This window comes from Tasmannia lanceolata, unplaced genomic scaffold (assembly GCF_043159265.1).
Source record: "Tasmannia lanceolata isolate RefF3 unplaced genomic scaffold, GAP_Taslan_0.1 ptg000013l, whole genome shotgun sequence".
Taxonomy (NCBI): Eukaryota; Viridiplantae; Streptophyta; class Magnoliopsida; order Canellales; family Winteraceae; genus Tasmannia; species Tasmannia lanceolata.
This window is the reverse complement of record NW_027518690.1, coordinates 23,886,477-23,901,091: the sequence shown is the minus strand read 5'-3', so window position 1 is coordinate 23,901,091 and position 14,615 is coordinate 23,886,477. Positions and strand designations below refer to the sequence as shown.

The window sequence follows — 14,615 nt, the reverse complement described above, 5'->3', positions numbered from 1 at the left end:
TAAATCAACAACCCAAAAATCCCAACAGAGAAGCCAACACATGAGACCGTTAAATGGAGAATAAAAAATACAATAAAACGCTTACCTTGATGGTAAAGTCAATCTGATATGTCCAAGGTTAAGCGCTGAGAGAGAGAGAGTCGTTGTTTATTTAGGAACTCGAATCCTGGTGAAAAGGCAGAGTCCTAGGTTTTTTAGGAACTGGGGAATTAGCAAGAAATTAGGAAACAAAGTTGGAAAGATAGATTGGCTTGACATTGGAGAGAATGAGGCCCTGCTAAAACTGCAATATACGGTAATTGGAGACATTTAATTGGCTTATGCGACGGTTTTTTTTTTTTTTTTTAAAGCTGAAACGTCTTTTGCACAGTGTATTTATCTATTGTGTGGTAGAAAGGTAAATAGGAATGTGAGTTGAGGGGTGGAATATGGAAAGCCATTTTAATTGAAACGTTTTTAATACGGAGAGAGAGACTAATACACGGGAGAGAGGGGGTTCAACGTAGCAACACCGCAGCTAAAATAAATGTTTAATTGCGAAATTAAAGGAGTAATAAAATCCAAAATAGAAACGTTTGAAACGCTTTTACAATTCAAAAAAATATCAACGTTTAAGCATAAAATTGTAGTAGTGGGACCAACCGTTCGGATTGAAAGGTGGGGCAATCTGTCGAATGCCAATGCATCAATACATTTGATAACCGATCTTATCAATTTTTTCGTTGGTAGCTTTCTGTAGCAAAAAAAAAATGTAGAAGGGAATTTAGCCAATCTTGAGAAGGACTGAATATGGGTAACTTTTCTATTCAAACCAACGGTCAAGCATAAATAGGAAAATGCATGCTTGAAAAGGAAATCAGGAAATCCGAAACCAATAGGAGATTTATACTAATCGTATGAGAGATTTATGGTGCCATGCTGGATATTGAGAGATTTTAGGAGAGAATAAATGATGGATACTTAGATATATCATAAAAAGCTTGGATATTAGGACATTTTAGTTGATTGTTTGCCTAAATGTTCTACTTACCACCCATTTAAAAGGACAATAAATAGAATCGTTTTGATATTGGGAAATCTCAGAAATGTAGGAAGTCATTGTAACGGGAGCAATAAATGAGGGACCTTAAATAAGAAACGAATATCGTGAAAAATAAAATCCTTGTCCACATTGGCAACTCAGCAATAGAAAACGTATTTGTTAAAAAATTAAAATCATCTATTATCTATATATTATAGATAGATTTAAAGGGAATGGAAGGCTGAGGTGGCCATTCTATCTTTATCTCTACTGATAAATCAAAACCCAAATTAATAGCTATTTTATAGGGACGGGAAACCCACTTTAAAATCGTTTTTGAGAATCCTAAGTAGAAAGAAAATGGGGAATAGGGAATACGGAACGGTTTGATAATACTTATATTAGGGAATACAAAGAGAGAGAAGCGATTAAGACTTTTTAAAATTGCGGGATCGAGGAGGGCTGACACGTGGCACCACCACAACTTAGAGGATTCCGCTTTATATATATATATATATATATATATAGGATAGGATGGCCTAGAATCTGCCATGAGTGTTTTAGGACTTGCTAAAAACATACATGCATATATGAAAATGTTTGTATATGAGCTAGAGCTCACAAACATAGGGAGCCCACATTGTTTGGATGATCGAAAACATTCATTTGATAGGCCCTCATATAGATAGGGTGTGCCCAAAAAATCAGCTTCATAGGATCAGCCTAACCCTTCCGTTTGTGGAGGTAAAAAATGGGCAGATTTATGGAGGTTTATACCCGTCCATTTAAACCTCCACTAGTGGAAGGGTTAGGATGATCCTATGAAGCTGGTTTTTTGGGCACACCTTATCTATATGAGGGCCTATCAAATGAATGCCTTGCATCATCCAAACAATGTGGGCCCCTATGTTTGTGAGCTCTAGCTCATATAAGCTTATATGAGCTCTAGCTCACAAACATTTTCCCCACATATATCTAGTTCTGGTTAGGGCATCTGTGTGCTAGTTTGGATGGCCTCTTAATCCATGATCCGGTACATGCCATGAGTGTTTTAGAAGTAGCATTTACATATCTGATGGTACATTGCATTTTTGATAACTGGGTTCGATGTGGTTCCATATGGAATGAAGAAACAATTTGCACATTGTCACATGAGATCTGCTTAAATGATAATAAAGTGTAAAAGGTTTCTGTTCTAGCTAAGTTCTAATGATTCCTAAAGAATAAAAAGATTCATCGTATCTACAGAACTTCATATCCAGTTTCTTCACTGAAAGATTTGTTCACGTTCAATTTTCTTTAGATTATAATTATACCTTGATAGAATCGGAACCCTTCAAATCCACCAAAGAAAATCAGATTGCTGGAAGTTCAAAACATGAAGACACCATCAAGTAGAATACGTAGCTCTGTTCTAAAAGGCGGCCTGGGCGGCCGCCTAGGCGCTAGACGTAGAAAAAACGTACCGCCCAAGCCCTGGGCATTTAAAAAAGCGGTCTCACCGCATGGGCGTTATTAGGCGACCGCCCAGGTGATGATGCGGCGCCTGGGCGCTGAGTGTGGGCCTGGTCCGGGCGGGTTTGAAGACTCAGATCAAGATAGAGTCTTGGTCTTGGAGGGGGAGGACAATGATTGGTGAAGACTGAAGAAGTGCTTGGATTTTAATCTTTTTTGGGTCATGGATTTGTGTTGTATTGTTAAATACTTAAATTATTAAGTACTTTTTGCTTAATTTCTTATTATGTTTTTGACTTTTTGTTATTATTTAATGTTTAGTGCTTATGCATAAAATGGTTTGGATTGTTATGTTTTCAAGTATTTATATTTTATATAAAAAAATGCAAGATATTATGAAAATATATTAATATCTAAAAAAAAATGAAAAACGCCTCAAAACGCCTGGGCGCTGGGAGGTCAGTCAGCCGCCCAGCTCCGCCCAGCGCTTTTTAGAACACTGATATGTAGTTGCTGAGAGAACTGAATTAAACAAGAACAGAACACACTTCACGAGCTGAAGATTGTGTATTGCTTTGATTATCCAATCTCAATTATCAGAAGTCTTATAGCAGCCCACACACAATAATAAGAATAAAATGTCACCTACTTTTTCCATTTCAAAAAGAACAAAAAGGTTTGAATTATTAATATTGTGTTTCATTTCATATTTCATGCTTATGAGCAATCCCAGAGCTTTGTGAATGACCATTTTTGTTCATCTTTTCATGTTTGATCTCTAAGTTTTCGTTCTATGACACTATTAACAGTCTAAGTATTTCCATTTTGTATTTTTTTTATATTCTATATCATTTTTCAGAACAGAACATCGGAACAGGCAAGAACAACTAAGTTAACCTTAAAGATCAACAATTGCAACTACTAAAACAATAAAATTATTAAAATGTACTCCTTATTTTCTAAAACAAAGTTGGAACTCTTACTTCTACTACAAGTCATCAATCACAGTTCTGAAATTCTTTCTTAATTTAGAAACTTTCCCCTGAACTTCTATTTATCTCTGTAGTCATTCTACAAAAGTTTGATCTTTGCCTGAATAAATACTGGCTGTTCAACATTTGCCTGAATAAATATTGGTACACGTTCAGCAAGATAGAAATGACAGTGATTTTGCATGCATAATAATTTTCTCATTTATCTGATGGGGTTTTATGCAGCCACATGGTTTCTTCAACTGCTCCCCGGCAGTGGATGTTCCACCCAGTGTTTGTGAGACGGAGCTCAAGGACAATGGGCTGTCAAAGACAATCCAGAGTGGTCTCCTTGCAAAGCTTTGAAGTGAGTCCATGTGATTCTCCCCGCTTGTTGGATTATATTCTGAATGGAAATAGGCAGATTACTTGTTGGATTTTATAATTCTGAAAGAAAATAGACAGATTACTAGTTGGATTTTATAATTCTGGATGAAAATAGATAGATTACATGTTGGATTTTATAATTCTGAATGAAAATAGACAGATTACTAGTTGGATTTTATGATTCTGAATGAAAATAGACAGATTACATGTTGGATTTTATGACTGAATGAAAATGGCAGGAGGGGAGGGGCAGAGAGCATGAGAAATCTCCTGCTCGCTCGATTCTCTCCCATTTTGCCCATTCTCGCAGCTGCCCCCACGCCACTAATGCATGGAAATTGCTAAGGTTTGGGGCTACTTGGTAACCAAGTCCAATTCTTTTAATAAATCACCAAAGTGGGTTCCTTCTATTGCTTTTATTATGCAATATCTGTGCAAATTCTACCAATTATTTTTTGTCTCCATTAGTCTCAGCATGTGCTCTTGTTGCATTACTTTTTGGTAATCAATGTTCAAGAAACTGTTTTTTGACTCAAAAAATAATCTGAGTTAACTCATTCTGTGTTTACTTTTACTGCTAAATTTCAGATTAAATGTAATAAAAATCAGCTGAGACCTATCTTCTTGGAAAATATAGTTGGGTTGATTTTAATTGTACTTGGCATTGCTCTATATCATCTGCATTAACGTGGCTGCAAGCATTTTTTTGCCTAGTTTGCAGACACGCTCTAATTTTCATATGGCAGTGTATCCCGATTGTGTAATGAAATTCATTTTAATAATCAAGTTTGTGGAGCAGTTCGAATCCATGAGACACCTTTGTTAGGCTACAAGTACATCCTCATTGTTCTTCCTATCCAAATACTATTCAGTGGAACATGAGAAATTTTATCCTGGGCCTGAGTCATACCCAGGCGTTCTTTCCCAGCTTTCAAAATCTATCTCCATTTCCTCATCTTCATCACTAAAGGCTTCAATCTGGTCTTCTTGATCAAGGTCAATGTATTGTTGTTCGGTGGAATTTTCTGGGACCTGACTTGGTGACGATGTTCCATTTTGTACGGTTGCAAAATCTGATAGGATAGCATATGGCTCCGCCTTGGGTGGTTACTGATGCTAATCTGGTTCTGCTTGGCGGTGGTGGGGTCTCTCGGATGGGAGAAGGAACGGAGATGGCGGACAGAGATGGAAAACCAATCCTAATCGTTCGCAGGGCGTGTTAGATGTTAATGCTTGAAAGACGGTCAAAAGTAAGAACCTTTAGGGAACGGAGATTAGCGGATGGGTTGGGGGATTGGAGATGTATTCGATGTAAGTTTAAAAACTTTAAATGGAGGGTTGTGTGGTTGTTGTGCGAAGATCTGGTCGGATTTAGATTATAATTTTCCAAACCCGTCAGTTGAATCAAGCAGGGCTGGTGTAGGGAGGAGAGGCGAGAGTGGTGCTGTATCTATTCCTTTGAATGGGGTATCTGAGGAGCTAAAGATATCCACTGGAATATCTGTTAATCTGGTGTCTCTTCCTCTAAAGTAGATTGGTAACGCAGATCTTAGTCTATGGGGTAAAATCAGAGCCGGTTGGTCCGGAAATGTAAGGGCCCAGGAAGGTTGGCTTCGTCGGAAAAGTGGTGCAGCTTGCCCTCTTTCAGTCAGCTTGCCCTCTTTCAGTTTACAAAGTGGATTCAGAGGAAGTTATGGTTTTTCCTCATATGGGAGTAAATCTCCTCAATATTCAAAGAACTTGGTTAGCTGCTGTTAATTCTCCTTTTGTGGATCTGATTCCATGGGTGGTGAAGTTTCCAAGGGATGGACTTGTGGATTGGTGGCGAGTCACTGGAGTTCCTCCCGAAGCTTGGTGTGAGGAAAATTTCAGATTGTTAGGTGGTAAAATTGAAAGAGTCATTGCCCTAGATCCATCTTGCTCGGCTGGAACTGGATATACGTTGGCGTTGGTTCAGATTTCATCTTTCGGAGATGCTGGTTCATCCATGGTCATCCCCTCTGCTATTGATGGGTTTATCCTATGGGTCCGTGCGGAGAAGGTAGCCGGCGATTGTGACTCTGGGGATTCGACGGATACTTCTCAGGTTAATAGTAAGGATGATTCTTATTTTTCTGATGAAGATGGTGAGGGTTCCATTGATTCCGGCGATGGGTCGTCGGATTCCGGTAAATCGGTGAGATCGGTGCAAGATAGTGAGATGGGTTATCTTGCGCTAGGCGCGGCGCAAGATAAAATTCCTGTCTGGTGGAGATTTTGAAATTCAAAATGCTGTCTCGCCACCTGTCGTAAGGTGGAGAAGTATCAGAGGTTTGAATAACGCATGTAATGATCATAGTGTGGGGACTCCTGTGGTTATTAATGATTTTTATGACATCATTTCGGCTCTTACACCGAGGAGGTTAAAGAGTTATAATTTGCGCTTGGATAGTGGGCCTAATGTGAGGCACTCTTTGGAGCAACATTCTGGTGATGGGATTGACTACCCGGTTATTGTGGGCCCTGGTGGGTCATCTGTTTCTCAGCCCACTAGTGGAATATTAAATATTGTCGATAATGATTTCTTTTTACCCCCTTGTAGCCTTGGAAATGGGGATTCTGTGGAGAGGGAGTTCGTTTCCGGAATAGATGAATTTTTGGGTACTGAAGGAGGCGATTATGTTGATGAAGAGGAGTCTCATCATGAGTCGTCGGATCTTGGCGTATCCCCTGTGCGGCTTGATTTTGAAGACGATGTATCGGATGAGATTATTCAATCTCCTCGATTACATGATAGGGCTGGAGAGAATGAGTGTAGGGAAATCGTTGCAAGTTTTCCCCCTCAATGCTCAATGGCAAAAGTATATGATGCTGATGTGGATCGATTCTGTGTTGTGGGTCCCATCAATGCTGAGCTCATGTATAATCATGTGGGTTCTGGAAATGATTCCATCATTCATTGTTGTCATATGAATTGCTGTGAGGAGCCTGTAATGCTGGACCGCCCTAGCGATAGTGGTGGTGGAGAGGGAGGCTTGGGCTCGGTACCTGGTCTTAATGAGGGTCTTGATAGCGAGCCAGAAGCGCTTCAAATTGTTCCATTCATGGCTGATGATATAGAGAGTTAGGATAGGGATTTGGTGGAAGCTTTGGGGGGATATTGCTCTGTTGTGGCGATTGCGATGGAGGATGGGGTATCGAAGAACATGGCTTCTTTCATAAATAGTGGTTCAGGTGGAGGGAGTGTTGACCCGGAGATTGTGGAGATATTGATTAATCAGGTTGTTTCAACGGGTAAGATTTTCGGTTTATCTTTCATTGGGACAGAGGTAGATTTGAAAAATATGTTGTGACATAAGGAGGATCGTGAGTGTAACTTGAGGAATCCAAACGACATACGTTGTTATGAGGCATCTACGAAGCTGATTAGGGAGCTGCATAAGCTGAAATCTGAGATGAAATTTAATTCTCCGGTGGCCAAAGGGGTGGAGGGGAAGATTCTGAAATTGAGTGGAGCGAAGAATAGCTCGAAGGTGAAGTCCAAAAGATCTCATAGATAATGAAGATTGCAAGCTGGAATGTGAATGGGATGGGGTCTTTGGAGAAGAAGACTCATATTAAGAAATTACTTAGTAAATATAAGTCGGATGTGGTATGTATACAGGAAACCAAGGTGTCTTGTATTGACAGATCTATATTGAAAGGTTCGGGTGTTCCTATGCGTTGGGATTTTTGCTCTCTTGATGCGGTGGGTGCGTCGGGTGGCATTCTGCTAGCTCCGGATGGGAACAAGTTTGAAATGGTGGAGTTCTGGGTGGGAGTTTTTTCAGTTTCTGTCGTATTGAGTGATATACAAAAGAAAGATAAATTGACTTTTTTCTGGGGTTTATGGGCCGGTGTTGAGGGGGGAGAAGAAGTTGTTTTGGGAAGAACTGGACTATGTAAGGGGAAGGTGGGATTTTCCTTCGTGTGTAGGGGGAGATTTCAATGAGATTAAATGGGTTTGTGAACGGGTTGGTTGCACTAGGACCAATAGCAATATGAAAAGATTTTCAAAATTCATTGCGGATTGGGAATTGGTGGACTTATTTCTTGCTGGGGCAGGAATTCACTTGGGAAAGTGGTAGTTGTAAAAGCAGGATTGATAGGTTTCTGTTTTGTCGTAGGTGGTTGGATTTGTTTCCAGGTGCAAGACAAATAGATATTGAGCATTCGATTTCGGATCATTGCCCTATAATTCTTGATCCTCAAATGGAATCACGGGGACCCTCTCCTTTCCGATTCGAGATTGCTTGGCTCAAGATCCCGATGATGATGGAAAAGCTGGGAGGTTGGTGGGGTGAGTGCTATGCATCAGGCTCGTCGGATGTGGATTGGTACTAAGTTGAGATATGTTAAGAAAAAATTAAAAGAATGGAAAGTGGAGAATATTAAAGCTTCTGAAGCTAGATTGGTGTGGCTTCGTGCAAAACTCAGGGAGTTGAAGCTCAAAATCAATGTGAATAGTGCAATAAATGAGGAGATGTTAGAGGTCAACAAATGTAAGGAGGAGCTTAATAGTTTAATCTTGCATGAGGAAATCACTTGGAGGCAAAAGTCTAGATCCAGATGGCTTAAAGAGGGTGATAAAAATACAGCTTTTTTCCATAGCGTTGCGAGTGCAAGGAGGAGGGGTAATTGGATTCATTCTTTGAATATCAATGGGGTATGGTGTGAGGAGAACGGGGCTATAAAGCAGGAGGTTGTTGATTTTTATAGAAAGTTATATTCCTCGAGAATATGATGGTTGTATTATTCCGAAAGGTGTAAATTTCAATAGTTTGTTGATGGAGGATGCTAATAATCTTGAAAGGCCGTTTAGGGAGGAGGTAGAACAGGGATTGTCTTCTATGGTGGGTGATAAAGCTCCTGGTTCGGATGGGTTTTGTATGGCTTTCCTTCAGTCTTGTTGGGATTATGTGAAAGGGGATGCTAATAATTTTTCGATGGCTTTGTATAGTTTGTTGATGGAGGATGCTAATAATTTTTCGATGGCTTGGAGCTTGATCGTGGAACTTGTTCTACTTTCATTGCACTTATTCTTATTCTGAAGGTTAAGGGTGCCTCATCAATTGGAGAGTTTCGCCCTATTAGCCTCGTCGGGTGCCTTTACAAGCTTCTTGCAAAGATTCTGGCTTCGAGGTTAGAATTGGTGATGCCCTTCATTATCTCGGATTATAAATCGGCTTTTGTTAGTAAGAGGCAAATTCTTGATTGTTCCCTTATAGCTAATGAGACCATTGACTATTATGCTAAGTGTGGAAGGAGTGGTGTGGTATGCAAACTGGATATGGAAAAAAGCATATGATCGGGTGGAGTGGCATTATCTTGATGATGTGATGGGTCAAATGGGGTTTGGGGGGAAGTGGAGAGGCTGGATGGCGAAGTGTATTTCTTCTCCATGGTTTTCAATCCTGATTAATGGCGTTCCTTTTGGTTATTTCAAATCATCGAGGGGGCTTAGGCAAGGTGATCCCTTGTCCCCATTTCTCTTTGTTATGGTTGCGGAAACTCTTAATGGATTGATTGCAAAAGGGAGTGTCGCTAAGCTTATTCAAGGTTTCTTTGTTGGACAAAGCGAAGTGGAGGTTACTCATCTTCAGTTTGCGGATGATACTTCGCTCTTTTGTTCGCCGGAGGTCGAATCAGTTCTCTATCTTAAAGCTATCATTCGTTGGTACGAATTGATTTCTGGCCAACGTGTGAACTTCCATAAGTCTAAACTGTATGGTGTAAATATGGATCATGAGTTGTCTCTTGGATTGGCGGGCATTATGGGTTGTAAGCTGGATCATCTTCCTTCATCTTATTTGGGGTTACCATTGGGCTTTGGGAGGCCAAATATTGCTAGCTCAGTGTCCATTGTCAAGAGGGTGGAGAGGAGATTGGATACTTGGAAGTGAAACCTTGTATCTCGTGGTGGTCGTCTTACTTTGGTTAAGGCCGTATTAGCAAGCATTCTGATTTATCAATTGTCGGTATGTAGATGCCCTGTGAGTATTTCGAAGAGAATTGAACAGATTCAGCGGAGATTTCTTTGTGCGGGGGGGGGGGGGGGGGGGTCCGAGAAAAAAAAGGGTATTTCGTTAGTGGGTTGGAAGAAGGTCTAAAGCAGGTGGTTTGGGTATTAGAAGAGTTAGAATGGTGAATCAGTCCCTTTTGGGTAAGTGGTTGTCATGGATTGGAGGAATTAGAGCGGATTGGCCTTTCTCAAATTTCATTTGGATTGTCACGGGTCTTATCTCTTGTAGATTTTAAATTTGAAAATCTCTTTAAGAGCCTTAGCTCTGACACCAAATGAAATGCAAGTGTGAGAACTCAAGAGAGGGGTGGGGGGTGGGGGTGAATTGGTCAATTAAAAATGTTGGCTTAATTAAATGAGGTATTACAAATCAATTACCAAATTATGCGATTCTTGATCTAACCCTTGTTCAAGTATTAAGATAATAGAGTTAGGATTTGGATATTACTATCATGTATTTACTAACCCTTGTTGAATTAAAACATAAACACACAAGAGGGTTAGAATTTACCAATCGCCAAGGGAGAGAGAGATAGAGTGAGGAAGAGACGATAGGAGGTACACAATGATTTTATAGTGGTTCAGGACTAAGCCCTACGTCCACTCTTCAAGACCTCCTTGAAGCTTCACTAAGCGATCCTCCACTCTTAACGGGCCGGATCAATGAGCCCTCGGTTACAAACGCCTTCTCCACCTCTGAGGGGACAAACCCTCTTCGCCCTGGATTCTCCTTTCTTAACGGGCCGAATTGGAGACCCTCTACAATCAACCTTCTCCTTAAGGCCGAAGTGAAAATCCCTCTCTACAATTAAGCTTCTTCTTCTATACGGTTGAAGCGTAGAACCCTCTTTACAATCAAGCTTCTTTTTCTATAGGGTTGAAGCGTAGAACCCTCTTTACAATAAAGAACTAAAATGAAGAATTCTCAAGCCTCTTGATAGGCGGATTACAATAATGGAAGCTCACAATCTCTCCAAAAGATAATGCAAATAAAAGCCCTATGGAGATCCTCTTGTTGAATGTAGATTCACAAATCAAAGCATGAAGAGGAAAACTAAAAACCTTAGATTTGAAGTTTAGGCTTCAATAAATTTGAAATGATTTGCCAAAAGGTTGATTAGTTGGTCTAGGATAGGGTTTAAATAGCCCATGAGGAAATATGACCATTTGGGGGCAAAACCGTAAAAAACAGAGTTGAAAAAGTCAAACTAAGCAAGCCCCAACAGCTATTTTTTGATACCGGTGCGATCGACCGAGGTGTCGCGGTAGCCCGCCCTATTGGGCGCTCTCTTTTTATTTTCAAATTTCAAACCGGCGTGGTCGACCGGGTCATGGCAGTCACCCTGCGAGAGCAACCTGGACTTATATATTTTTGTCCAATTCCCTATCCGTGGTCGCCCGGCCCTATGGCGATCGACCAACCGGACCATGATGGAGTGTTTCTGGATTTCCACGAACATTTCCGAGGTCGCCCAGGAAGCCCCGGTCGACCGGCTCGCTATGTTTCGACAAGTGCTGGATTTCCAGCCATCTTGTCGCGGTCAGCCAGGGAACCCCGTTCGACCGGCCCTGTTTGAGAATCCTTTTTAACTTATAAAAATTCAAGGTCTTGGGCCATGGTCTTTGGGCTTTTTGTCCAAGGTTTTCTAACATATTATGGGGAGTGTAGATAGTTTTCAAAGATATTAAATTTGTTTATGAAAACCATTTTGAATACCTTTGAAAGTGCAAGTACATAAAACAAGAGGACTCCAGATACAATTTAAAAAGATAAACCTTGAGTGAACTCTTGGATTGCTTGGCTCCTCCGCACTTTCTTGGACAACTTTGACTTGTGAGTGAACTCTTTAACTTGCTTCAGGTCATGTGACTTCCTCCATTCTTCAAATCATGTTTTGGTACATGAGGTGTCACCAATGCTTGTTCAACTCCAACCTTCTACTGGCACTTGCTAGGCAACTTGTGGGATCTTTAACTTGAGCTCTTGACTTGAACATCCTCCAATGATGATGTCTCCAATGTAGGTGCAAGCTCTTTGGTCCATTGTGCATGTTGATCCTCAAGCCATGTGTTGTGATAAGTTGTGTAATGGCGATATGTCATGTCAAATTCCTGTATAGAGCACACCACCTCAAAGCAACACATTAGTCCATTAATGCTAATTAATTTGGGTTTGCTAGCATCAAAACAAGAAGGTAAGGCAAATGATTGAACCCATGGGAACCCTTGGGCTTACAATACGGTTTCAAGTTGAACCGGGTTGAGTCAAGTTGGACCGGGTGGGTCTGAGTTGAAGGTCCGAGTTCGGTTGGGCTGAACAGAGTTGGGGTCAGGTTAACTCGGGTTTGGGGTGTGGCTAGGTGGGAAAGGCCCGGGCTGAACCGGATTGGATTGGGTACGGCTCAGGTTGAGCCGGGCGGGTTTAATCGGGGTTGAGTTGGGTTGACTCCGGTTAGGCTTGTGATTGCATTGGGGTGAGGGCACTACTGTTGGTCGAGAGTGGTTATGAGAGAGTGGGATTATGAGAGAGGGTATAAGGTCATGTGTGTGTGTGTGTGAGAGAGAGACAGAGAGGGAGGGAGTTGAGTGCTTGGATGGGAGAAGATACGATCGGATTGTGATCTGATGGTCAAGGATACATGAGGGGGGTATGGCCCATGGGATGGTATGATGTATGATTGAACTGGATGCTATGGGGATGAGGGTGCATGTGCTGTTGGGTTGAACATGCACAAGCTTATTAATGTGCACAGGACATGAAGGTCAATATAATGCACTATATGCATATCAAAATGAGATTTAAGACCATTCATGAACAGCATATAAGTGGGTGAATATAATGCACACGGTGCATGCGCTTGGCCGTACATCACTCATACACATTGCAGATAATGCACTTGTGTCTATGCACGAGGGGTTTCATTTTTGGGTACATGCTCACAGTGCATAGGAGTTGGGTAGCACGAATGTGTGCACAGATGACGTCCAAAATCTGACTGCACAAACTAGCTTTGCAGAACCTGTAATCTTGCGCTCACAGAGAAAGCGTCAGTGGGATCGGAGTTGTGGCTCCGGACGGCCACTTTGACACTCAAGTCAGAGATGGGCAATCACAGACGATGGATGGGGAATGGGAGAGAGTTTAAGTCAAGTTACCAGACCAAAAAAAGGAGAGGGAGAATGGAATGCCCTTTGCTTAAGTGTGTAGCCCCTTTTTATAGGGGAGGAGATTCGTGATCTTGGAGATATCAATTAGGCCTTTGATTTAGCCTACGTGGAGCGTGATGGATGGAGAATGAGATCGTGGAGATATAATTTCCTACGATTCCGAACGGAGATCGTGGTGGTGATTTAGGCGGGATGTTTTGAATTTAAAAGCCGCGCCTTATGTCTAACGCCCTTCCGGATTAGCCGTTTGGGGGCAAGATCCCCGCGGTTGTGTGTGATTTTCCTGGTAGCTCGGTGCCGGTCAAGGGAGAAGTATTAAGGAGGTCGAACCAATGTTCATTACTGAGTGTTGTTGCGGGGGTTGTATTGATCCAGTTGAGCGGTGGAGAAGGGGTTTGAGGGTCGGTACTGGATATACCGATTTTACCCCTAACATACTGCCCACCTACTTTCTTGTCCCTTTGTAAGGGTCAAGGAAGTAGTTAAATTCTCAAGCGGTGAGCCGGTGCCGACTCTCTGAAAATGATGGAGTTGAACCGTCTTTATCAGGAATCCGTGGGTGAATTCAAGGTGACACGTAGTTTGATAGGCGCATTATTCTATTCTTAGGGGTTTTCAAGAAACGGCGGAAACATTTGAATCCCGCCTATGTTTTTGCGCGCTTTTTCGAAAAGCGGGTCAAGTTATTATTTTTCCGCTTCGGAAGAGATTTCAAAAATCGGCTTGACATTAAATCCCGCTCGATTTTCTCTCCTAGCGATCCTTATAAAATGGGGGTGAGGGAAAGAACTATCCGTCATATCTTCTTTCTTTTCCCTTTCTCTCTCTCTCTCTCTCTCTCTCTCTCTCTCTCTCTCTCAGTTTTTCTTTGTTGAAAATGTCTCAGAAGTGAATTCTCCATCGGATAGAGAAGAGGAGCCTTGGGTTTTCGTCGGGGAGCCGGTGTCTCGGAGAACCAGGGGATCGCAAAGGGCAAGAAACTCACCGGCGGCAGGACTTGGTTCGCTGGAAGTGGTGACTCCGGTGGCGGTGATTTCCCCATCGGCTGGAGCTGAGGGGGCGGATCGCGGCTCCCAGAGTAAGAAGAAGCGGAAAGTGGAAACCCAAGAACATTCGGGTTCCCCCACTCCCAGAGATTGCCTTGCTCCTCGTGATGTTCCCAGCTTCGTTGCCAATTATAAGTGGTCTTTTAAGCATACTATGGAGAGGGGATGCGGGGTGGCGGATCAACTTCTTCAGCAAGGCTCGGAGGTTCTCCGGCTGAGGGCCAAAATCGAGAAGTTGGAAATGGAGAACGAGACCCTAAAGGTGAAGTTACAAGAAGTAACCGGAGGAGGGTCCTGAGGAAGACCCTGAAGAGGATCCGGAGGAAGATTCGGACGAAGATTGCACCATCGGCCACGACCTTGGCACAGTCAGTTTGAAGCGTCCTCCCGGGGCAAAGAAGATCGTGCCAAGTGGGTGTCGTGGCGATGGTGGGGTCCAATGTCTGGTAGCACTTGGTGGTTCACCTGGTGTATGATATTGAAGTCCCCGGTGTTGAACCCCCACAGTCTCTTTCTCGAGCATCTGG

The 14,615-nt window shown here is 42.1% G+C and overlaps 2 protein-coding genes across 2 annotated transcripts in view; both read left to right on the top strand.

Moving 5' to 3' along the window:
- LOC143889964 (diamine oxidase [copper-containing] 1, peroxisomal-like) overlaps positions 1-4,012 on the top strand; it is an 89,386-nt gene extending 85,374 nt beyond the window's left edge. The window contains exon 12 of the mRNA XM_077394400.1: positions 3,694-4,012. Within this exon, the coding sequence (XP_077250515.1) occupies positions 3,694-3,813 (120 nt within the window). The 3' untranslated portion in view covers positions 3,814-4,012. The remainder of the gene's footprint in view (positions 1-3,693) is intronic.
- A 2,983-nt stretch (positions 4,013-6,995) lies between these two features.
- Positions 6,996-9,755, top strand: LOC143891091 (uncharacterized). The gene is made up of 6 exons (XM_077395739.1): positions 6,996-7,142; positions 7,478-7,765; positions 7,918-8,189; positions 8,290-8,554; positions 8,906-8,994; positions 9,110-9,755. The coding sequence occupies exons 1-6, from the start codon at positions 6,996-6,998 to the stop codon at positions 9,753-9,755; spliced, it is 1,707 nt and encodes a 568-aa protein (XP_077251854.1).
- Positions 9,756-14,615: the final 4,860 nt, after the last annotated feature.

Coding starts and splice junctions, on each gene's coding strand:
- LOC143891091 (XM_077395739.1), top strand. CDS start 6,996: ATGGAGGATGGGGTATCGAAGAACATGGCTTCTTTCATAAATAGTGGT. Junction 8,555..8,905: donor ACGGGGCTATAAAGCAGGAG/GTTGTTGATTTT, acceptor CTTATTCTGAAG/GTTAAGGGTGCCTCATCAAT. Junction 8,995..9,109: donor GCAAAGATTCTGGCTTCGAG/GTTAGAATTGGT, acceptor TATTATGCTAAG/TGTGGAAGGAGTGGTGTGGT.